This window comes from Heptranchias perlo, chromosome 43 (genome assembly GCF_035084215.1).
Source record: "Heptranchias perlo isolate sHepPer1 chromosome 43, sHepPer1.hap1, whole genome shotgun sequence".
NCBI classification, from domain to species: Eukaryota; Metazoa; Chordata; class Chondrichthyes; order Hexanchiformes; family Hexanchidae; genus Heptranchias; species Heptranchias perlo.
The window spans coordinates 2,174,520-2,198,046 of record NC_090367.1 but is presented as its reverse complement, the minus strand read 5'-3'; the positions used below and the strand labels follow the sequence as shown (position 1 = coordinate 2,198,046).

Below are 23,527 nucleotides of genomic sequence, written 5' to 3'. Positions count from 1 at the left end.
CTTAAAGCTGGAGTTACTGTAACAAGGTTTGGGAGCACCAGACTGCACTGACAGGATTCTATCAGCCTCACAGAATGTGGAAATGCCATAGTCAGCTATTGCAAAATACAGTGAAGTTGGCAGCCTAAGAGCCCATGGACTACAAAGACGATTTAACACTCACACAATGAACTACTGGAACAGAATGAACTAGCTGAACTTCATGGAGCAACAATGCATGATGAGCCTCAGATTCAGCAGGGTGGGTGTGACTAAAGTATGCTGTCTGGTTCATGAAGACCTGAAGGAACAAGCAATCGTCTGCATTCTACTCCCAATGGCAGTGAAAATCACCAGTGCCCTCAACTTTTATGCCACGGTCTTTCTAGGCATTACAGGGGGCATCACTGGAGTCAGCTCTATGCTGTCCAGTGCTCTAGTGACGAAGAAACTGTTTCACTATGCACTTACAGAATCAACAGCATTTCAATGGACCGGTCAGTAAACCAGGCTTTGTGAATTCATTGCTGAGATATAACTGCTACTGTTTGTCGTAATCCACAAATGGCTTAATGGTCATTGCCAGTATTTACACTAGTTAAGTGGCGGTTCTGAGAAATGAGCATTACAAGTGCATCAAAATTGACCGAGTTCTTGGCAGTAATCCTAAAGAAAACATATTTCAGAAAATCATTCAATAGGGAATGGAGTTGAGCTGCTATTTTAATTCCTTACCATTTAATTCTACAAAAAAAGGAGTATTAACACTTCTTTCAAAAGTCAGAATATATATATTTTAATGACTGAAGTTAATAAATGTGCAGGGTAGGTTGCGGCAAGGAACTTTGCCCACTACGAACACATGTTGGAAGATCAAATGTGCAGACTTAGAATATCCACTTTATTATTTACATATCCTAACCACATATGCTATCCATCTAAAAAATATCACATACCGTCCCTGCATAAATTATGTTGAAAGAAAAGCTTTTGATCCTTTTTTATAACTCTCCAAATTAAAATTATAAAATATAACATATAAACCTGTTATCTTAGTTGGCACAGATTTTTTTCTACTTTCAGCAAGTATACATAGTAATCTGTAAATAGAGATATAAACCTTGCCAATGACTGTATTTTATTTTTCTATTCCTGCAGCTTGAGTTTTGTGAAAAACACATTTCAGTGTATTTATATGACACAATGATTTGCTGGGTGGGCTAATCATGCGACGAGTCAGGCACTGGGGCAGACCAATTTTCCAAAAGGGTCCTACAGCAAGCGTAGGACCTTTATTTTAATATTGTATTGGGGTTTTTTTTTAATACTTCCTGCGCACGTCCTAGACGCCTGCAGAGCAGCTTGATCCAATAGGGCGAGCGGCGCACTTCCAGCAGGGGACGGGTTTGTGTGCGCCGCCGCTTAGGCGCCAATTTTATGCCTGTAAAACAGGTGCAGTGCGATCAAATTTCTAGGTCCGAATTTCTTTAGAGAGAGACACACACACAGTCACACACACTCTTTAACCACAAAGTTTGAAAAGGTAGCACTGCTGATTCCAGCCAAAACTACAGTAGTGGTTCCAATTGTCCACAGCACTCTTATGTTAGATAGGAGCAAATAAGTCAAGAGTTCCCACAGCTGACAACTATCCAGTGATGCTGGAAAGTGCGCATGTGCGGATGTTGGGTAAGGACATGATTGGGCTTGGATTTGACACCCTTCATAGCTTGCCAACAGTCATTGCCATGGCTCAGACATGAAGAATGGTCCATTGAGCAAGATTAGCAGGGACTGCAAATCATAAACCATCAAGAGTCAGCACTTTTAGGAGAGGGGTGAAAATTGGAAGAAAAGCAAATGTTGCATCTTAAATGGCTAAACCCTATACTTTCAAACTACAGACAATTGAGCTTGATTCAGAATACCCTCTCCAGATGCACTTGCGTTTTAAATGGTATTAACCAATCATGTCCTTCAACATCAGCAGCAAAGATAGTTCTCCTCTACAACAACTTTTGAAAACTACAAAGGATCAGAAAGATAAGCTCAAGCAGTAGCAGAGACCATATTTAAGCAGTAATAAGGGACTCCGACTGTACTGCTCTGGGGTAATGAATACAACGGACCAATTTAAATTGATCTGCCTATCTTCAATTTCCCAGTATAGAGCATGCAACCATTCATTATGGTTACAAAACTATCCCTTTCTTTACCTACTTGATTTACATCATCTTCTCATTTACTTTTTTCAACGTTGTTGGGGTTCTGCGCTATGGGCCTTGGCTCTTCACCTTGGTTTATCAATAAAGGTACTTTATAACAATAGCATCACCACTTCCAATCTCGCTTAAAAGGAACTTGAGTTGTCATGATCTGGAATGCGCTGTCTGAAAGGGTGGTGGAAGTAGATTCAATAGTAACTTTCAAAAGGGAATTGGATATATACTTGAAAAGGGGAAATTTGCAGGGCTATAAGGAAAGAGTGGGGGAGTGGGACTAAATGGATAGCTCTTTCAAAGAGCTGGCATGGGCATGATGGGCTGAATGGCCTCTTTCTGTGCTGTAAGGTTCTATGATTCGATGTCACAAATCATCCACCCCCAGATTCCACCAAGCTGCAACCTTGCCGCTTTGATTACTCCTCTGTGAAGCACCTTAGACTGTTTTTCTACGTTAAAGGCACTGTATAAATGCAGGTTATTGCTTTCTATGCAGCAGTCTGGTTAACCCTGCCACAGTTAACAGGCCTTTGCATCCAAATCTGGAGTACGTGACCAACCTTACTTCCCCACCTCTCTGAATAGGTCACCTCTAAAAGCATACCTCTTGAAATTATATTGCACAACATACTGAACGGTATTATCAACAGCTCATATATTCATATGGATTAGTAGAAATGGGACCGTAAGTTATAAATAGATGAGTTATGTTTCCTATCCAACTAATCCCACTGGATTTCCTAGTAAACCAGTTTATAAAATCCTTCTAAAAACTAATAATGGGTTAGAAAGTTGAAGTTGATTTTGAGATATTATGAATTAGCTGAGGTATAGAAATAGAAAAGAAAGAACTTGCATTTCTATAGCACCTTTCATGACCTCAGGACATCCCAAAGCGCTTCACAAACAATGAAGTACTCTTGGAAGTGTAGTCACTGTTGTAATGTTGGGAAAATACAACAGATACAAATTTGAACATTTAAATAATGCAATTACATTGGTTGCTGGGTCCCAAACCTACACTAAGCAGGTACAGAAATTAACACAATAGGCTGATCGGACTCTGATAACAGACATTTTCAGGGGGAAAAATGGAGGCCTGCAGATTGAGGCTGAAGTGCTCTGTGCAAGATTTGTAAGTGGTAATATTTTGCAAATTGGGTTTACCTTTTATATTTAAAAAAACCACAATCATTAAAAGCAACCAATAGTTTTGCCTCTTATTTAACTCTGAAGCACAGGATTAGTTTGTTCAATCTGATGAGATTTTCCTTCCTGGGTTACAGAAGATATTGTATACTGCTCCATGTAGTAAAAGGCAGAATTCCAGCTAAGGGGCTCAGAGAACACTGTAAATCGCAAGTGCTTTGTATTTGTCACCTGAATACCAAAATGTGGGTAAATTTGCTTTGCAATTATTTTTCTTACTAGCATAAAACTGCATTTGTGCTGCCATCTGAAGATGCCATGTCATGTGACAACTACATACAGAGAATTACATTGCATAGAATTTACAGCACAGAAACAGGCCATTTGGCCCAACCAATCTATGTCGGTGTTTATGCTCCACACGAGCCTCCTCCCACCCTACTGCATCTAACTCTATCAGGATATGCTTCTATTCCTTTCTCCCTCATGTGCTGATCCAGCTCCCTTTAAATGCATCTATGCTAGTCGCCGTAACTACTCCTTGTGGTAGCGAGTTCCACATTCTTATCACTCTTTGGGTAAAGAAATTTCTCTTGAATTGCCTATTGGATTTATTGGTGACTATCTTATATTTATGGCCTCTAGTTTTGGTCTCCCCCACAAGTAAAGGTATATTTAGTTTATGATGTAGGAATTCATGGTGCATGAAATCCAATGCCAGACATGCAGACGTCTCAGATTTCTTCCCCCTCCTACTTGTGCCACCTGTTTCTTTCTATTCTCCTCCATGCTGCACATGACTTCACTAGGTTCAGGTGGCTCTCCAATACCTTGCTGAAGTTGCCGTTCCACAGGTACAAGCCTGGGCAGTGAGTTCCATGGGGGGATTTAACCATGGGAGCTATGACAACTGAACCGAATCCTGTCCATACCCAATATCTACATACTTGTATTTCCAATGGGGGTCACCACCTAGTAATAAGGTTGAGGAAGCTTTGCTGTTTTTCAGCGTAACAAGCCATTGATGAAGCAGCCTGTTGTGTGATGTGACTGTTGGCAGAATCCAAAAGGCATTGAAACAATGTCTACCATCAGCCTACTTCTGCCCCAACTGCATTTTCATGGATCCACCTGGGGTGCAGCTATAAATATCAACCTTAGGAAACTTGCAAAAGCTGTCACAGCCCAAACAATGGGCAACTCAAGTAACGACTGACAACTCCAAACAGCTCTGAATGTAGGTCCATGATGAGGGGCAGTGCTTTAGGGTGACAGAATTTTTACTAGTGTTTTGGAAATCACATCTCACAATTCACTCCACTTCACTGTGAAAACCAAAACTCAAAGTCCTTGTCTATAGCATGTGAAACTAGTCATTACACTGAGAATGTAATGAGAATGTCATAAGCTACAGGTATAAGCAATGTTCCATCACTTGTAGTGGAGAAATAAATCAAGTACACAGAAGTGTGGTTTTTACAGCGGTGGATTTAGAAATTTCAGAACCCAGCATGAGCACTGAAGACACAATATTTATTTCCTTGGAGGTTCTGGGGATAAACTCCCTGAGGAAATCTAGATTTCTTTCACACCTTTTTTTAAAATGCATTTTCCAGCATTTCTCCAATAACCAAGAAGCCAAAAATAATTTATTCTGGAATAGTTTCAAATGTTTAAAATATTGGAAAATAAAATAAAGTTACAATTGACTTTTATAGCATTAGAAGGTAACAAATACATAATGAGCTTGGTACAGCGGGATAATGTAAATCAGGGGGCTGCAGATAGTGTTTCTGTTCCATGTATTGGAATTCTGAACCATGATTTTTGAACACATGTCCAATATGCCACAAACTAATCTGCGTTATGATTGTACTGTCATTGAAGAAAGACAAAAGTGCCTTTTGCTCTTCTTAGTGTGCTGCTGAAGGACTGTGATTCCCCCCCCACCCACATCACCCAACCCACCCAGGACTGATATGAATCAAGCAATTGGGACAGATGACCCCTATACCTTTTAATCAGTATCTTCGAGATCTCCAGCCTCGAGTCAAGCAAAGCTACAATACCACATTTAAGGCAACTCACTGTTGTATCCCATTGATTAGCCATAGTCCCAGTTGGTGAGTACAGCACATTAAATCCTCAGTGAGTCCACCAACAAGACAATATCATTTGTGAAAAGGAGTTCCGCATTTTTACAGAAATGCTCAGAACACATTCCAAGGCTGTTTGTTATGATACCATCCAACATATCATTGATGAAGACATCAAATAGGATGGGTGATGGTGGACAACTTTACCTCAGTTCTTTTTCAAGAGAGAGAGATTTAGTGAGTTTCCCTCTATCCTTACAGAGACCTTGAAGCCTGAGTACATTTTGTAGATAAAATCCAGGATTTAGCCATGTAGAGTTTCCAGTTTCTTCATGCTAACTACACGAGACACAAGGTCAAAAGCCTTACAAAAATTGATAAAAGCAAAGCTAGTAGTTTCCCCCGGGTATTACAATACTCCGCAATCTCATATAAAGTGACAACTTGCTCTACACATTCATCATAAGAGCAAAATGAAGCCTGTTCATTTCTGATTACTGTTGGGCCTCCAAAGCATCCAATATGCTTGCCATGACAACCCAAAGAACCACCTTAAGAGCCACTCATATCAGCAAGATTCCTTAGTAGCTTTCAGACTCAGTAGGGTTCCCCTTCTTGTAGTTAACAAACAATAACTACGATCTGAAATACCTTGATCGCAGATAGAATCCAATTCACCAGCCTCAGAAGACTCCAAGGCAAGTCGACAATTGCTGGCAGTATTCTCCAAGACCACTGCCATCCCCCTACCAATAGAGCAGATGTCAAACACTGATGGTTGGCATGAGTGCACCAGTTCTCTGTATATTTTACATCACTCTTTCCTGTATATTTTACATCAATGTCTGCTGTATATCTCTATTTAATATATTTTACATCACTTCTCGTTTCTCCAGAAGATTTACGTGATCATTTTGTACAGTATATCCTGAAGGTTTGAAGGACTTATATGCCACTTTTTAAAAAAATTCATTCTTGAGATATGGCATTCCCTGACATTCACTGCCCACCACTAGTGAGCCTGAGAAGGTGCTGGTGGGATTTTCTTCTTGAACCTGCCTGTAGCAGTGGCTTTCTGGGCCAATTCAGAGTCAATCACATTGGTGTCGGACTGGAGTCACATTTAGGCCAGACCAGGTAAGGACAGGAGGTTTCCTTCCCTAAAGGACATTAGTGAACCAGTTGGGATTTTACGACAATCTGACAGCTTCATGGTCACCTGGCCGTAAGAAAAGCACCAACCTCAAATTTTTGAAAGTTGTATTCCTAAGGATTGTTTCATTTTCTCTCTCTCGCACTGCGTTCCATACCTGATTGAAGATGATTTGCTCCCACTCCTCTGCCACTCTGTTTACAAAGAAGGAATGGGAGTAGTCCCAAAACTCCCTCTCACTGCAGAGAGGTGCTTGGACTTATTCACAATTCACAACCTCTGATGGAAAGTGTGTGCGTGAGTGTTAGGCGAGTACATAAGACCAGCAATAATCCAACTACATGATTGAATAATCTGCTGACACATTGGGGGTGAAATTGGTCTCTGGCCGTAGCGCAAAACCTTCAATGGAAATGAAAATCGGGCAGAGTGTAAAACGGGTGGCCGATTCGCTATCACCGAAGACCAATTTCACTCCCATTAAGTTCACACATGTTGACCACTGCAATAGTATTAAGCCATACAGACAGGAAGATCCCAAACTCAATCGATGGCTTGTGCTGTTAGCTGATCTCAGTTAGGGTGTCATTATGAGTGCTAGAACTGTCCCTGGGCTGGGGAGGAGAAAAAAAATCAGCCACGGTTCCCACTCCTGATCTTTTCCCAGTGATTCTCAATGGAAATTGCATATGCTAGAACCACACTAAGAAGAACAGCCATTTTATGCAAGATCACACTGCTGTAATTGGTAGACAGGGCTGAGTTTATTGTCCCAGCCAAAGAACAGCATCTCTGACAATGCAGAACTCCCTCTGTACTGGCATTGAAGTTTCAGCTTAGATTATGTGTTGAAGTCCTACAGTGGAAATTCAACCCACAACCTTTTGATTCAGATGCTACCAACTGAGCCAAGCTGACACTAATGGCTGACTAACACTAAGTACTAACATTTAACTACCAATACAAGTCTGACTCCACCAGACTGTAGGTGATACAATGACAAATATGATGTGTGCCAGTCACGTTTCACTAGCTTCATCCTAAAGTCAAGAGCACCACTGTGCAAGTACGTATCCAATTCATACTGCTCTACATACTCAATGTATGTCATTCTTCATATGCGCAATGGTGTGGCAAATTTCCGAGCAAGAGCAGTGTGTACAGTTAACATAACCTGGCCGGCACAACTGAATCTCATTAGTTATGTCATTCCAGGAGTCATTTCATTAGAAGTTAAGTATAACCATGATATATGTCAGTGCCGAGTACTGATGTAGCCAATATTAGATCAAAGCAAGTGCTCTAAGTATCTATAGGACGATTGACATTCCAATTATGCACCACAGAAAGGGTCCAAATTAAACAGTCTGTCAATAGAGTAAAAACAAGGACATGTACTGTATTGATGTTCTGCCACTAGCACAGGCAATAAGTCTATAGTCTTGTCATATTTACAATCCCTGCTAAAGATACCTAGAGATAAAAGAATATTATTGCACCAACTCAGATTCCTCAAATTCACCATGTTATATTTCTGAAAATTGGACTCAAAAGTCTTAATAGGCATTTAGTTAATACAAACCCAGTTATAAGCAACATCTTACCTTATTGGACATAAACATGATAATATGTTTGCATATATTAATTCAATCATAGTGAGAGCACAGTTCTCTGATTAACTGACACTGTACTTACAAGCTCAAATGAACAGTCTGACCTGAGATGCTCCTTCCCACTTACACAAAATTCAACACAACTGATATCTAAAGAAGTCAAATACACACTGCCACCCCCATCACTTACAAAAAATATCTTAATAGTAATAATAGCAAGAAGGAATTGGTAGATATATACATAGATAGATAGACAGGTCAACAATGTAATCAGACTGCCTCATTATTCTATCCCACAATAAGTGGACTACTACAGTTGAAGGCCAGCCTTCACTGACAATGGTGCTCTAATCTTTTTATAGGGTTAATGCGTATCAGTCATAGATAAGTTGGGCTGGGGAAGGCAGAGAAAATTGACCAAGGAGCGAGATTCTAACCCATGCCAAGCTGGATCTCTTGGCAGATTGATAAAAAAGCAGCATTGACAGCATTCATATGTTGGACCATCCTATCATCCAACTAAGGACAGCATAGCAACAAAGATCTGGGGTGGGGGGGGTGCTTAAATTACAATTAGTAAAGGCGGCTGCTCCCAAATATTTGAGATTAGACATCTTATATCATTAAGAAATATGGTTAGTTCCATTTACAGAGATATTCTTTAACAGATACCAGTGGAAGTGTTATCTACTTACTCCACCAAAAGGTCTGCAGCTTAATCTGGGAATAATGCATATATTTCAATGATACCAACAGCCTGCTTCCTCTCAATGCAACTGACTGACTGCTCAATATTTTTCTGACAACTTTAAATACTGTGTGTCAACATTAGCCACAATCCCATTTAATTTACCGGCACTTTGAGTACTTTATACACACATTTCAGAAAGCACAACTGAGAGGAAAGCACTCGCAGGTGCTATAACTTTCTGAGATAAATCAAACCACTGTCGAACTAATTTGCTGGTCAGCAAGAAAAAGCTAAGCAATCTGCTTATGATTTATTACAATAATTGAAACACAAGATAAATTTATTACCCATCTGTGCCTTTAATGCATATGTATTTGTGAAATGACAACACAAATCTTCTCCCCTACTCTCTTACTTCTTCCTGTACCATAAAGATCTTTAGCATTAATAAAGCAATAACATTTACTGGCATTAATGGAAGTCTTGACTGAACAGGCTGGAATCCCAAGGATTGCGACTTTCTACAAACAAATCAACATTTTCCTCTATATTTCATCATCATCCTCACTAACTGTACAGTCCACAGATCTTTATCTGCACATATTTTATTTAAATGAGAAGCCCCATTGCCACACCTCTTTTAAAGGGACAGTCTCCCTCTCGACAACACCGCCTTACTTTCATACAGAAACTTTCATGTAATGAAATATCCCGAAGCAATCTGCAGGAGGACTAAGGGACATGGGGCAGGAAGTGGGTGGCATCAATATATTGCGGATTTTTTTTGAGAACGCTTCAGTTCCTAGGGCAGTGTGTTCTCAAAAGTTTTATATCAAGTTAAAGCTATATTGATATGTGGGTCAAACATTGTGTCTGCCATAGTGTGAACTTTTACAATTAGTTTTTTTAAAATTCTATTTTAATGAAAGTTAAAAATGTTGAATGGTCACCATCAGAACTGTTTTTAATGCATACTCAGAGTGACTCACACGTACACTTATTGGCTCCAGCTGCTATCAACAATAAACCAGGGCTGTTTCCAGTCACATTAAAGATTACAGCGGAGCAGCTCATATTGGGCAAATAGGTCTCACCTATGGTAGCATATGCAAGCACAGTGAAGAACAGAACAGAACATCTGGATTGTGAAAAATATAAATCTCAAGGTGCAGCTGTGCAGTTTCCATACTTGCCATCAATTGGTGGTAAATAGGGGGGAAAAAATCACAGAGAAAACTGACCATGGAACGCACAGCAACAAAGGCTCAAGTGCATTATGTTGGCAGTGATGAGTGGCTTATTTTCCAAAAACCACCAGTCTTTCATGTGCGTCCTATCCAGCACAGGCTTTGTCTGTTACACCTGTCTACATGCAAAGTTCTTTTCTATACCACACTAAAACAAAAGCATTAAAAAGAAACCCGTTTCCAGGACAGCAGAAATGATCTTCCTGACAAAGGAGCGAGATTGTCTGTACCCCAGTGACCTTATGAATCACACTTTTAAAAAAAAATCCAGACTCTTATTGCTGGATGCTTCTGACTTGTAACCCCAAACTTACAGGCATTTTCCAATCCTCAAAGCTCCCTGACTAAAGAAAAATTAAACTGTGACTGACCAGAACGTGTGTTTACTTAACAATTAGACAGTGTGACCTTAAAAGGGCACAGCTGTGCCTTGGCAGCAGAGTAATACATTTTGCGTTAAATGACATAACACTCCAATCTTTATAAAACAATGCATCATCCGATTTATTGTGAATAATGCCATTACAGATCCAGCAGTATATTTTAAAAAGTCTTGTGTCTAACACATCAAAAATCCCACTTCAGATGTCACACTTCAAGATGTCAAAAATACATAAAAAGAGGAAGATAGTAATTTCATGATGGTTTGTTCTCACCTGGAGCTGCAAATTTAAAAGCACCTGCTAATCTGCAAACTTCCTCACTAAGACCAATTAACCTTTAATTAACTCAGGAAGTGCCTATTATAGCAACTGCACTTGTAGCATCACATTGCGTACTGCTCCTGTTATAAAAACAGCATTATCTCCAACTTACCGTGAGCAACACCAAAGGAAACCACTAGTTCTAAGTTTTTATTTTTACTTTATCACTGTTTTCAGGATGCACTTAGCACTCCGGCTGGGAAGAGAAACATATTGAAGAATATTTTCTTCTCTGAACAAAATTAACATCCTTTTACTAAATAGCCACTGCTATAACTTTACACAAGAAAACTTCACGGGTTTCAAGAAGGAACTAGACAGGCTCTCGTCAACAAATGGGAGTTGGGGTTATTAGAAATGCACCAAGGGAGTACTGTGGATCATTGGGATGAATGGACTGAAGGTTTTCCTCTACCTGAAACTGTTACTATGTTAAAGTGGAGACTATACCCCATGTGATGCGTACTGCACGGTTATTTTCATTGGCCTGGTTACGTAGCAATGATATTTACATTGCTATTTCTGACGTATTTGTTGGCTGCTACATGACACTCATGGCAGAGAAAAAAGTTCTGTTGGTTACTCGATGGAGCCACAAACTATCAAATATAAGCCAATGTTCTAAAAGAGAAATGTAGATAATGAAGGTGTACATGGAGTTAAGGTGGTGCTGAGCTTTGATTCTGATGTAATACCAGAACTGAGCTTGTAGCTTCTGGAGAGAATTTTCATATCCATTTTACATGAGAATAGTTCTTAACACAGCCCAGAGACTTAATAATTTGGGCTTCAACAGCACACAGACACATACAAACACTTATGCCCCTTTTATATGACTGGATGGTTCCATTGTATGACTGTTTTTTTGCTGTTGAAGTTGCCCCAATTTGTACCTCAGGGCATATGTCAGAAAAACTATTCTGCTATAGTAGGCAGTATAAAGATCAAATCCAAAATACTCACCTCCACCTCCTCCCATCAGTGAAGGATTTGCTGCAAACAAAGAAGAGGAAAAAGAGAGTTAACATACCGTACACTCATCTTAGCCTTGGCACATTTCAACACACAATATCCATGAACACAGGCTGAAGTCCAGATTCAATGCATAAAATTTCATTGGACCAAACTACTTCCCACTAGAGAGAAGTCCCAAGCACTTTCAGTGCCACTGTACAGAATTCCACATAAAAGAAAGACTTGCATTTATATAGCACCTTCACAACCTCAGAACATGCCAAAGTGCTTTACAGCCAATGAAGTACTTTCGAAGTAGGTGCTTTCCAGTTGGGAAGGAACGAAAATCTACTTTCAATGCAAACTACCGTGCAATATTCTCACAAATTTCCTTGGGCTACAGTTTCATCTACTCAATAATTTTATCAAAAATGTAGACACGTGAAGGCTGATTTTACGAATGCAGTCCAGATGCAAAATCATGGGAACCGCAGCCGCAATTGCCTTAGATATGCTCCCAGTGGGCGAGGATCCCAGCCGGGTGCACAATTTTGTAAAATCAGCCTTTTGAAGTGGTTTATGCTCACATTTACTTGTTCACTTAAAGAGCCAGTGTAAATGGGCCCAAGCAGCTATTTGATGCGTTTCCAGAGAAAGAATGGGATTAAGGGGTAATGTAAGATGGTAGGGAGGAAGTGGGGCTGGTCTCTGTAAAATTGATAGGTTTATTGAACTAACTGGTCTTTTCCTCTGCTAAAGATTGTTATTTTCTTACGTGCACGTGCTTAGCAAATCGGGTCCAGTCTCACTTCACAATGTTGCGCAAACTCTTCCTTCTTTTACCCTTCTTTGTATCCATATTGAGCCAGTTTCTTTTTTACCACTCTACACACGTCCAAACCAACTAAACCGGTCCATTCTCATTATGTTGCTTACAAGTAGCTATTTAAATCTATTCCACACTTCTATATTTGAAACATAATCTTTCTTCCTGATTCCTTCTGCATATCTAAAGCATCTTCCTTCAAGTATTTAATCTACTCTCATCTGCTTTCTTCACGATCCCAAGTTCCAGCTTCATATATCAGTAAAGCTATTACACAGGCTTTGTGCTGAACTTCAGTAATCTTAGAAGCCTTAGTGAATCAATTTTACACAAAAACCAGTAAAACTCCTTTGTCTGCTAAGAATATCTAACAGATCAGTTTCGTCATACAGAACTGAACTTACTGAGACAGCCTAGTGATTGCTGTGCCTAGCATCTTGAACCATGGAGTAGTAAGACACACATTCACCTTTTCTAATTCTTATACATGGATCGCCTTTCAGCTGGCCTGTCTATGGACAGTTACATAGAAATTACAATAGGGAAACGGGCCAGTCTGTGTTGATGTGCATCCTCCACTCCGAGCAGTAGTCCTAATAAGAATGTGCATGCTTTTACTAGTTTAAACCTGTGTCCCCTTATCCTACTCTCACATTTTAATTTAAAGTGATAGTCCAGATTTACCTTTACCATTCCGATAGCTAGCTATATACCTCTATAAGGTCACCTCTTGGACACCTCCTTTCAAGGCTGATAAACCCAGTTTATCCAGTCATTCCTGATAACAGGCCTCTAAAACTGGGGATCATACGTGCGGCTCTTCTCAGCACTGCTTCTAATACTTGAATGTCTTCCTTGTATTTTCTTTTTATCTCTACTGGTGGAGACAGAAACTGAAAGCAATTACCCTTTAAGGATCAAATGCACAGCTCACTTGTACAGAGATGTCAATATGAGAGAAATGTCGGAGTGACTTTTATGATCAGCAAGAGCGACATATTTAAACGTGCAAAACTGTATTTAAGAATGACATATCAAAACAGGTTGGATATTTAAACTCAGATAGGTGATTGTCACTTCTAATGAGTGACACTTGGCAGGTCTACTTGCATGCATCAGAAAATTCCAGCATCTGGTCTGACAAGGATCCCCTGTCATTTCTGGTTCCAAGTCTAATAAATAAAGTAGGATTGTAGGAATCTACTGTGAGGACACTGAATTTGCAAGTCAACAAATGTATAAGAGGCACAAAGTTTAAATTGACACGGGCTCTCCACAACCCTTCAGCTTTGCATTTGAAGTTTCTGATGATGCTATACTCTGACATTCAGATCTGGAATAGAAGGTCTTCAAATATATAGAATACAGTTTCTATATCTACTACTATTTCTTCCCCTTGTTATAACAAAGCTTATGAGTCCTTTTAGAGAAGGCTAGTAGGCTGAGAAAGTACCAAAGGCCATTCAACATTCAAGAGGTTAAAGTAAGATCACAGCAGCTACAACAGTATGGAATTATTTAACATTGCTGAATTCAATTGGATTCACACTTTGTGGTCCCAGGCTTGTTACCACAGCAATAAATTCTCAGCAGAACTGCCCACATACTGTTAGTTCAGGTTTCAGCTTCATGGTGGGTTGGACTCCAGTGTGGGTTCCTGACATAGCCACAATGCGGTGGATGCTCTATTAGAAAGCTGTAATTGTGCTGTCAGCGCTCTAGTGGCACTTGTGTGAGCCCTGGGATAAGGCAACTTTGTTTTCTCAACTCTTCAAACCAAGTCATTCACCTAATAGGTTGATTTCCTACAGTTTGATTTAATTCTTGCTTTCAACCAAAGTCTATACTTCATCCACTGACTGACATGCATTCTGGTGCCTCAGCCTTCTAATGTCCAATATTACCAAATGAAAGAAGGTTCCTTCAGTTCACACCATCGCCAATACCATATGATCACCTTGGTCAAGGTGACCACAATACATCTTTCTTGCTTTTTATTCCCTTTGTACTCCCCAAAACTAATTGCCAATTATTGTTTTCCCTTCACCTAGAGATTTTAATTATGAAGATATAACTAGATAATTTTGACAAAATCCATGGAACCTCAAAGCAGAGGCCAGGCAATCATGGAAAAACGGGTTGGAAAAGTGAGAATGATCCGATAACTTATGAATGACAGTCATAAAGACAAACTCACTTGCAAATTGTGAGAAATCTTACCGGTTATAGTCACTATCGCTTTGTATTATCTAATAACACAATAATCCTACATAAACTAGGAATAAATATACAAAAGTACCATGACGTGGTAAGAGTACCGTTTGGCCCAAATTTTCAGCATAACTATGACGTTAAGTGTGCGTGGTACCATTTATTTTGCCAGGAAATTCAAGCATAACTGATTTATACCACTTTTATGCTGAAACATTGGTACACGCAAATTTCCTTGATTGTTTGCGCCGCTTCTGAGATACATCCAGCAAAACCCTCTATCGCTCAACTAGATAGCTCTACCCCCATGCAAAAGACCAGCTCACGCGAATTTCTTTTATTTACCCCAGTAATGCGCTGCCATAGGTTTGCGCCCAAATTTTAGTCACCCAATATCGGCGTAACTGAGATTTCTGGATCAAATATGGATATCTGTTACGTTCTTGGCACTTGGCTAAATCTTCATCATCAAAATATTTCCTCAGATTGGACGGCTTACAGATTTATCAGTATGGGTTGGGGCCACAGCTTCATATCCAACAAGTCAACACGACAGTGACAAGACCACCACTGGATCCAGATAGAAATCTATCCCAGCCCATGCGCTGACTCCCTTCACTTCTAGACCCTATTGCCCATTCACTTCCCATTATAGTTCTAGGAGCTAGTTCCTCTCTCATCAGTGCATGCTGAAATAGCTCTCCGGTGGCTTCTTTCTGCCTAGCCAGTGTACGTACATCCAGCCCAGTACATGTTCGTTGACATCCTGCTGCATGCTCTGGGCTTAAAAAAGTTTTAAAAAGCACAAATTGAGTAATTCAATAAAGAAACACTTGTGGGAGGTAAGCAGAAGATAAAGGGAAGGAGGGATTTACAGAAACAGGGAGAGAAAAGATGAGAAAAAGAGTCGGAGACAGAGAGATTATAGAGAGGTAACAACAATAGAAAGTATGTGAGAGCTACAGAGAAAAAGAGAGAGAAAGACTGAAATATGAACACAAAAACAGAGGAAGGCAGAAAGCTTACAGAGTGGGAGACAGAGAGACAGCTTAAGCACAGTTTTCTTTTGTCTGTGAGCAACATCACATGAGATTACCGACATCACAGTTTGGCATAAAGATAACTAGTTGTTGAAGAGCATGATGTAGTTTCTGTGGGAAAAATGTTTGATCCATTCCATTTGCAAATTAACAGAATATACAGACCTACTCGGTAGTATGTTTCTAAATTTGATTCAAGACAACTTGCCTTTGTATAATAAAGAATGAAGTTCAAGATAATAATGAATGGTCAGTAATCTAACACGTCTTTGAGGAATAGATGATGCAGTGATAAAAGTGTTAGGTATTGAAGGTTTGAACAATTTGCTATTAGGAGCTGTCAATTTTTTTTCTCAGCTGTATTAAAAGCTTATTAAGTGGTGTGAATGCTGCCTGGTCAGAGGTCACAGTTTTGCATTATTTCTGCTATGTGTGCTTGTACTACTTAAGTGTTTGTTCAAAGCAATGAGAAAATTCATAAGTTTCGATCTTACACAATAGCATTGCAATGATCTCACATCTCTGAGTTTTCTTTTATGCTGCATTTCCCCCCCAAAAATGTTGTTATTTTGTTATATAACCAGATAATGAAAGCTTAGTTCAATCCCTAGCACTCTTCCTGTGGGTGATGAGATTGTGGATTTAAGCCCATTTGAGAACTCGAATGTAACACTCCAGTGCAGTACTGAGGTAACAACAACAACAACTTGCATTTATATAGCACCTTTAATGCAGTAAAACATCCCAAGGTGCTTCACAGGAGCATTATCAAACATAAATTGACAGGTAATACTGTTTTGTCGGAGGTGCCATCGTCTGGATGAGACATTAAACTAAGGTACTGAATTGCCGGTTGCAGAGGTGCAGGTGGACATTAAAGATCCCATTTGAAGAAAAGAAAGAAGTTCTCCTGGAGAAGGGGAGAAATGGGGAGGAAACTGGAATTTAGAATCTGGGATATTTTTGTGTGTTTGAGTGCCTCACCATGTGGTGCATTAACTACAGATGCCTCTTTCACTGTAGATTTCTTGTAATGTAAATTGCCCACTTCGTTGTCTCCACAGGGAGAATGTACATATAGAACACATATTGTCCCAGTTTTTAAAATCACATCTCACACATGCAGACAGGCTGTCTTGTAGTCATTTTATTTTTCCTGTTAATGTGACATCTCAGTACACCTGTAAACTGTTAATTGCCCATTAATGGGAGTACCTGCAACATCTTTAAGGAAAGCTGCAATCTGTTAATTGGCTATTAGTGGGACTCAGAGATACACCTGCAACCTGTAAATGGGCTGCACCAACACATGGTGTCTCCATCATTCAAGCTATTTATTGTCACAGTGTTGCGAATGTATACAAAGCAGCACTTCAGCCATCAGAGGCAGCACACGCCAAAACATAGGTAGCTTCAACTCACTTCCAATGACAGCTTAAACATCGAGTACTTTGCTGACCAGCACCGGACTGAGAAGCTGAAGCACCCTTGCCTGCTTCCATTCAAGCCTGCAAAACAGTTTCTTTCCTGCTGACCCATTAGCGCTTGCTATTTCCAGACCACAAGCCAATAAGCCCCAGGCGTCAAAAACACCTGATTGGAAGCTTGCCTGTTAGGGGACGAGAAATTTGAATGCAGAATTTGAAGGCCTGCAGTAGCTTAAAGGTGGCAGACATCACCATGATTGATTTTACTGAAACAAAATTCAGAGAATACGCCTGGCAGATCCGCAGGAGGGCCGAGAGCTCCCAGGTTCACAGATGCTGGAAGTGAGGCTGAGGAGCAAGAGCCTCCTTAGCATGAGGGACTACAGGGCCTCACAGAAAGCTGCCTGGGAAGAAATGGAAAAAAGTAGCCAGGGCATACCTCATCAGGTCAGGCATGGTAAGAGGAGTCAGCCACACTGTCTAAGAAAGAACAGCAATAAAGCATGTCTGTCATTTATAATGACCTCTCCATCACAGTGTTTAAGTGCTTTAATTGCTTACCATCACTACCTAAGAAGCAGCGTTGTCCCTTGATATTCCCAGCCCTCAACTGGAAATATTCTTCACTCATATCCTTCCATGCACTTGCACATCAGGGTGAAAAAGCGCCAGCGCAGTAGTTTGTCTCAAAATGAAGGCATTGCAGCAACTTCCAGGGACGTGAGCATTCACTTGCAAATTGCAGTGCTGCTGTCACAAACAAGCTGAACATTCCTGTTCCTGTTGTTGAGTACTGAGCCGGGGGCACATAGGTGCAATCTATTACTCCTTGGACCTGCAGGAATCCTGCCTTTTTATAAAACTGCAGTGTCCCATCATGCTGCCACCAATTGTCAATGGGGATGGAGATGAAATTATTTACTCTAGCAAACAATGCATCTGTGGTTTGCTTAATACATCTGTGCACAGTTGATTGACTAATGTTACTTGTGTCCCTCGTGACAGCCTGAAAAAAAACTCTATAAGTATAACGGATAAGGGTGGTTGTAACCTTACTAAGCAATTGGCTGTGCAGTGCCTGTTAATTGTATCCATGTGATTTATATCAATCAGTGTTAATTGTATTCAGGTGGTGTGTATCAATTGGGGCGCTCTTGTATCCATATATGAGAGAGCTTATCTAGGGGTGGTGGGTGTAATGTGGAGCTCTGTGAATAAAGGCTTAGAAGCAACTGAAGACTAGGTTCTCGTATTCTATTCTTCACCACTGGGCTATCCAGCTTGTAACACCTGTGGTGGAAGTAGGCTGTAGGCCTGCCTGCAATTTGTGATAGGGAAACTATTAGAGTCTCGAATCAAGGATGAAATTTGTGTCTATATAAGGAGAAAAGAGTTAGAAGGAGCCAGCAGACTTCAAAAGGGACGACTGTGCTTGACTAACCTCACTGAATTCTTTGAGGAGGTAACAGACATGGAGCGGGGGGAAATGCAGTGGATGTGGCAGACTTTAGGAATTTTGTTAGGAGATTACAAGAGAAGATTAAGGGGCATTGGATTCGGAGGAGGATAGCAAAATGGATTAAAAATTGATTAAAAGGGAGAAAACAGAGAGTAGGAGTTAAGAGAAGTTTTTCCAGAGTGGTTGGAAGTGGATAGTGGTTCAGTTCTGGGGCTACTTCTGTTCACTGTGTAATGATTTGGTTGTAGGCCTAGACTGAGTGGTGTCAAAATTTACAGATGATACCAAAGCAGGAGGTGGAGTTAATTCTTTAGTAGACCAAAGGAAACTGCAAAGGCACATTGATAATATGGAGGAATGGGCTAAACAGTGGCAGATGGAATTCAATGTAGTAAGTGTAATGCAATTTGGTTTTAAAAATAACAGCAGTGATATGGGAACAGGGTGAGTAAATGTGATTAGAACATCGAGTGGAGGGTAAACACTGATGTGGACTGGTTGGGCCGAATGGCTTGTTTCCATGTTACACCTTCTATGCATGTAATTCAATGTATGTGACGTAACTTAGCTTCCTTTGTAAAGTGATAGCTCCCACGGCACTGCTTCTCTGAAAAATGCAGGTATGAGCATCTCTACCCATATATTGTGGTTTTAGGGTGCCAGCAGGTGGGTGTCGTGCACTTCCGATGCAGTCTGACCAGCCTGGCATTCCATGACTGTTCCTCCTCTACCATCAGAAAGCAAAGGTACAAAGGAATTGCCAATGGGAAACTGCTTATGACATGCCTGAGATGTGCAGGCCCACAGCAAATGGTACACAGGCAAATGTCAAAGTATTTAGCAACAGCAAAAAAAAAATCCAAAATGGAGTCAGAAATAAGCTTCAAAGTCTTGCTATCAACATTGATACAAGGTGGTTTCATTTTTCTTCCCATCTCTCCATAGCACCTAGCAACGCTGGGCAGTAAGATGAAACAGTGACAATCAGGTGGAAATAACCAAAAACTGAACATACAAGGTTATGATGTCATTTCCATTAAATTTGCCTGGGAATTAACCAGAAATGGACTGGCGATTCCTGTGACTACTGGAAATAATGGCAGCAAATGGGTGTTAGAGAATTCCACCCCATTTTATGATCGGGTCTGCCCGATTCATGGCCATTAGCCAGGCAGATCCAATCAGAAAAACTAGGCTACAGTCTCCCATGATTTGCAATCACTGAAACATGCATTGTGCACACAAGGCTACATTTCATTTGATTTATATCTACAGGTATATTTTTTAATCTTGCTTAATAGTTTTAGTTTTAGCAATGTTAATTTGTTTTGGTGTCATTCCCCCTTCTGAGGGGCCTTTTATTACATGTTTGGAGAGAATCCATGGAATTATGCTTTCAGGAGAGATGGGGACAAGGGGAGAAGAGGTGGAAATTGAAAAATAACTGTTGAATTACACATATAATAAAACCTGGGGACAATGAAGAGCCATTGAAGCTCATCTCTTTAATTCTAACACACAATTTTGGGTTTTCATAGACCATCACGAGGGTGGCAGTTCTAACAGCAGTTCTGTAAGTAGATATTATCCCTTACAATCTAGAAACTGTACCTTTTTCATAATTTACTGAGTAGAAATGCGCACCCAAGGATTAATAATTAATCTATTTGCAGTAATCATTTAGTGTAGTTTCATGCTACGCTATCGTACACTTTGTAATGTCATATGTTATACACTGTCCACACAGACTACCATTTACCCGTGACTATTGCAAGATGTACTGTGTACATTCCATCCTTAATTTTATTTATCTCTACACACTCATTCTTTATTTCAATTGCATCAGTTTTACTCGGGACTGTTTTTCTGTGGTTCCCTATTGAGGGGGAACGCTCATTAGCAGTACAATAAGCATTCAGGCCTTTTGCATCTCTGAGGGTGGGGGAAAGCAGGAAGACAGTATGTACACCTGGGAGTGCTTGATGTCATTAATAGTGAAGGAAAGAAAACAGTCCAATTCAGGGCTGGAAAGATTTGCCAACTAGCTGAGCGCAATTTACTTCCAGTTTTGAGGAGCTAATAATCAAAGAAACTTGCTAGCTTCTACACTAGAATGTTTCTTTTTCTTCCCTGCTATCTCACGTACTTTTGTGGCATGTTACTTGTTTGAATTCTATCTTTCTCAGTTATGGCTGCCTACCAGATGGGGACAGTGCTGTATATTTTTTTTTAAAACTGCGTGCTTGTACAGAACATGTCTATTCTCATATGCACAATCATAACCAGACATTCCTGTCTGGATTTTCAATTACCAAAAATTACCAAGAGACAATCCTCAATCGTACCCTCTAGTTCAAAGGTTTAGCTGGCAACTGGGGGTCGAACTTGAAATTTGGCCAACTTAGCATGCGGGGGACCAAGCTGGGAACTGGGGAATGCCAACATACCCAGTCTGAAGGCCAAACCGGGAACCGCACTGACTAGCAGACCGAACCTGGAGGCTGAAGACGGGTGACAGAGGGTCCTGGCAGCATTGACCGACCTCAAAATGATTAGAGGGGACATGACTTCCCCCCCCCACTGGGTGACCACTCTATTCAATCTCTTGCCATATCAACAATGGAAGTCCATTTTAACCCTTTCTAGGATTCATCTCTTCAAGTTACGGTCAAGATAATAGGAGTGTTGATGATCGATCGAACTGTGTCAAGCAGCTTTTTTTTGAGAAATCATCGTAAAAGGTTTGTGCTAAGGAGACTTGGTGGCATACTGGATTACACACTGGCCATCCACATCTGGGACCTGAGTTCAAATCCACCCCAGGCTGGTGGGATGAAAATCTCATTTGTTTAATGGCTGTAAGGGTCCGATGTGAAATGATTCTGAGCAATCTCAATCCAGTTCCTAATGGGTTACCACACAAAACCAACTCTAATTCATCACTAATTGCCAATCTTACTCAAAGGCCACGGTATGGCTAGTGTAGGAAATGGAAAATTTATGTCATACTGATTCAGAAGGTGATTTGGTTGGGGGGTGAGGCACGTTGCTGGAACAGAGCAGAGGGAGCATGTAGTCGTGCTACATCTGACCTGGGAGTACTTAATGACAACACTGGGTGTTTGAAGAGTTCCATTCCCTAGCACTAATATCCGTCACCTTAATGTGCATAAAAAGTAAGAGGGGAAAAAAAGACTCGGTGCAGAACGAAAAAGACTAGGTGAATCAGGAAGCAATGGTTTGGTAATGCCAAGCTTGGGTTTTTAAAGCCTGTCGAGAGAAGGAGTAAGAGGAAGACTGAAGGGGGCTTGATATGGTTTGCAACAATGATTCCCACATTGCAAATACCCACTTGCAACTGTGGCATAAGGAGAAATCATCACTTCCCCCAGGGAGAGAGGAAAAAAAAATCAACAAGCTGCTCTCACACACCTCTTTGTAGCTGGATCAAGAACAGCATTGGCAGCAGGTTTCTGCTCAGGGAAGGGAAAGTGAGGCAGGGAGATCTTAAGAATAAAAATTTGGGAGAGAAAAATAAATTGAAGTTTTAATAAATCCTATTCTAAACATTGCTTTTGATTCCCAACACAATCAACCTTCATCTCCATGTGAATAAAACTCATCATCCTTCCCAAGCCTCCAAAAAGTGTCACTTTGCTAATTTGGATTTTCTTTCTGTAAATTCAAGAAGACAGTAAGCACATCAGTGCAACAATCCATCCCCACAGTTTGCCACAGTTAATCACCTCAAAGCCGATAGCCAGTTAACCGGTGTTAACACAGCTGTCAATGGAAGCCACGCACTCCTGGCTCAGACTGCAAGTCTGGTGTTAACCGTACGATAACCTCAGTGCCTGCCGAAACTTGGTCTGCATTAAAATCAGCTCCATTCAAGTTTAAAACTGTAGAGCGTAAATTATACTGTGGTCCATTTGCTTTTGGAACTGCTTTATCCACCTTGTGTCTTTCTCACTCCTTTTCACAACCCGCATGAGATGCTCTTGGTACATCATCAATGTCTTTTCACCTCTTTCCACACAAGGTCTGTTCATAGGATATTAAACACATAAGCTGCCTCTTTACAATAGTAATCCATGACCCTTGACCGTTACCTATTATTCTCCCCTTCCTTCTCTGTTTTTATTAGTCCTGCCTTCCTGTAGCAGCTCGGACAAAGCGTCTCTACCCGAAACATTTCACTGTCTTTTCTCTTTCAGATCAATGTGTTGGCAATTCCAGCAGTTTCTGATAATATTTAGGCATTCCAGAAGTTTTAGTTGCAGAAGAATATTTTGGCTTCATAAGCGTAAGGTAAGGGTTAAATTATAAAACCTGCTCTCCTCAAGTACGAGGAACTGAGATAATGACCCTGTTCATCTGAATTTCAATCTTCAGTTAATCTAAGCACTGTGCAAGAGTGGATGGTGTTATTATAGAGTGAAAAGCCTCCCAAAGGAGGTGGCTGCTAAGATCTTCTCAATACTGTCATATGCGGAGCAGCTTAGTATTTGAATGAGGCCCCAGATGGCATTTTAAATAGATACCAGCAGGAGAATAGACTCCTGTGGGGAAGGGTTTCACTGATGGTGCAGCTATAATACATTTCATTTTTTTGTTGGGTCTTGGGTTCGATGGCTCAGTCTAGAACCTCGTGAGGGGTTTGAGAACAATGGGTTAGTTCTGTGCTATGAGGTACTGGTGCACTAACCGGTAAGTAATGATGCATCACAGGTGTGAAAAAGGAAAGTGGAATGAA

At 40.5% G+C, this 23,527-nt stretch overlaps 1 protein-coding gene across 4 annotated transcripts in view; it reads right to left on the bottom strand.

Annotated features, from left to right (window-relative positions):
- Positions 1–23,527, bottom strand: part of LOC137306405 (ADP-ribose glycohydrolase MACROD1-like) — a 631,024-nt gene that overhangs the window by 390,169 nt on the left and 217,328 nt on the right. For 3 of the 4 annotated variants that reach the window (XM_067975577.1, XM_067975580.1, XM_067975579.1), the window contains exon 4: positions 11,818–11,847. The exons of the other annotated variant lie outside the window; for it this stretch is intronic. In XM_067975577.1, coding sequence (XP_067831678.1) covers positions 11,818–11,847 — 30 coding nt within the window. The remainder of the gene's footprint in view (positions 1–11,817; positions 11,848–23,527) is intronic. 4 annotated transcript variants of the gene reach the window in all.